Genomic DNA, 1,725 nt, shown 5'->3' with positions numbered 1-1,725 from the left:
TGACCCGCCCCCCCGAACATTCCTGACAAGCCCCCGAGGGCCCCCGAGCCCCCCAGGTCCGGGTGTCCCGACCTCGGAGTCCCCCGGGACCCCTTGGGACCCCCTAGGACCCCCCAGGACCCCCTGGGACACCCCAGGACCCCCCGGCCGCTCTGACCGATGCGCTCGGGCTCGTCCGAGGTGGTGCCGGCGATGCCGCTGCTCTCCAGCCCGAAGGCGGGGTCGGCCTTGCCGGTCACCTTGGCCGCCTCCTCCACCTTGCGCACGTGGGCCTCCACCAGCGCCGTGGGCACCTCCTCCTTCATCTTGGAGAATTCCTCTGCGGGCACAATTCCTCAGCGGGACCCCCAGAGGGAAGCCCGGGACCCCTGGGAGCCGGCCCTGCGTCCCCCCAGCCCCGCACATCCCGCCTGGGGCTCAGCCCGGCCCCTCCGGCTCGTCCTGGCTCCCTGCAGCACTGTCCTGCCCGGCTATGGAATGTTCTGGAGGGCTCATCCCCTCCCCACGGGACTTGTTCCGTGGGATGTCCACGGGATCTGCTCGTCTCCCCATGTTCCTCATCCCTCTCCCCAGGAGCCTCAGCTCGGATCCCTGCAGGACGTCCTATAGGACTCATCCCTCTCCCCACACTCCTCATCCCATAGGGCTGATCCCATTTTTCTGTAGGATATCCCATAGGACCCATCCCTCTCCCCACATCCCATATCCCATAGGGCTGATCCCATTTTTCTGTAGGATATCCTATAGGATTCATCCCTTCTCCCTGCCACATTCTCCTCATTTCCCTAGAGGAACCGCTACAGGACCCATCCCTCTCCCCACACTCCTCATCCCATATCCCATGATCTGATGGACTGATCCCATTTCCCTGTAGGATATCCCATAGGACCCATCCCTCTCCCCATGTTCCTCATCCCATAGGGCTCATGCCATCTTCCCCACAGGATCCATCCCTCTCCCACAGGATCCATCCCTCTCCCTGCAGGACTCCTCACAGTCCCTTTCCCTCTCCCCATCTCCCCCATCTCCCCCATCCCCTCCATCTCCCCCATCCCCTCCATCCCCTCCATCTCCCCCATCCCCTCCATCTCCCCCAGCCCTGCCCACTCCGCGTTACCCAGAGCCGATTTGGCAGCGGCCGAGGCCACGCGCGGATCCACCACGGAGGCCAGGAAGGCCACGGTGCTCATGACGGGGTTGCCCGACTGGCTGAAGGGGATGGGCTGGTAGGCCAGGGGTCCCAGCGAGGCCTCCGAGTCCTCCAGGTAGGGATCCTCGATGGGCAGGCGCAGGAAGTGCAGGATGCACTCGTCCTGCGTGCGGCTGCCCACGTGCTCCGACACCTTGTTCCAGTCGTCCTTGTACATCTCCAGGGCCTGTGGGGCGGGGGAGAGGGCTCAGCGGGCTCTGGCAGCCCTGGCCCCACATTCCCTGTCTAATGTCCCCTGTTCCATGTCTCCTGTCCCCATGTCCCCTGTCCCTGTGTCCCCATGTCCCCTGTTCCATGTCCCCTGTCCCCATATCCCATCCCTATGTCCCCTGTTCCCATGTCCCCTGTTCCATGTCCCCCATCCCCACGTCACCTGTCCCATGTCCCCTGTCCCCACATCCCATCCCCACGTCCCCTGTCCCATGTCTCCTGTCCCCATGTCCCTTGGGGCCCCCACGTCCCCTGTCCCCATATCCCCTGTCCCCATATCCCCTGTCCCCACATCTCCTGTCCCC

General features: G+C 64.7%; 1 protein-coding gene across 1 annotated transcript in view; it reads right to left on the bottom strand.

Annotated features, from left to right (window-relative positions):
• Window positions 1-1,725, bottom strand: part of LOC107199201 (SWI/SNF complex subunit SMARCC2-like) — a 14,792-nt gene that overhangs the window by 3,152 nt on the left and 9,915 nt on the right. Inside the window, exons 14-16 of the mRNA XM_015616540.1 lie at window positions 1,584-1,717; window positions 1,118-1,396; window positions 5-319 (exon numbers count right to left, since the gene is read on the bottom strand). Coding sequence (XP_015472026.1) covers window positions 5-319; window positions 1,118-1,396; window positions 1,584-1,717 — 728 coding nt within the window. The remainder of the gene's footprint in view (window positions 1-4; window positions 320-1,117; window positions 1,397-1,583; window positions 1,718-1,725) is intronic.

The sequence above is a fragment of the Parus major genome, unplaced genomic scaffold, assembly GCF_001522545.3.
Source record: "Parus major isolate Abel unplaced genomic scaffold, Parus_major1.1 Scaffold492, whole genome shotgun sequence".
NCBI lineage: Eukaryota > Metazoa > Chordata > Aves > Passeriformes > Paridae > Parus > Parus major.
Note: the sequence above shows the minus strand (reverse complement) of the source record. Positions and strands in the feature narration are given on the sequence as shown.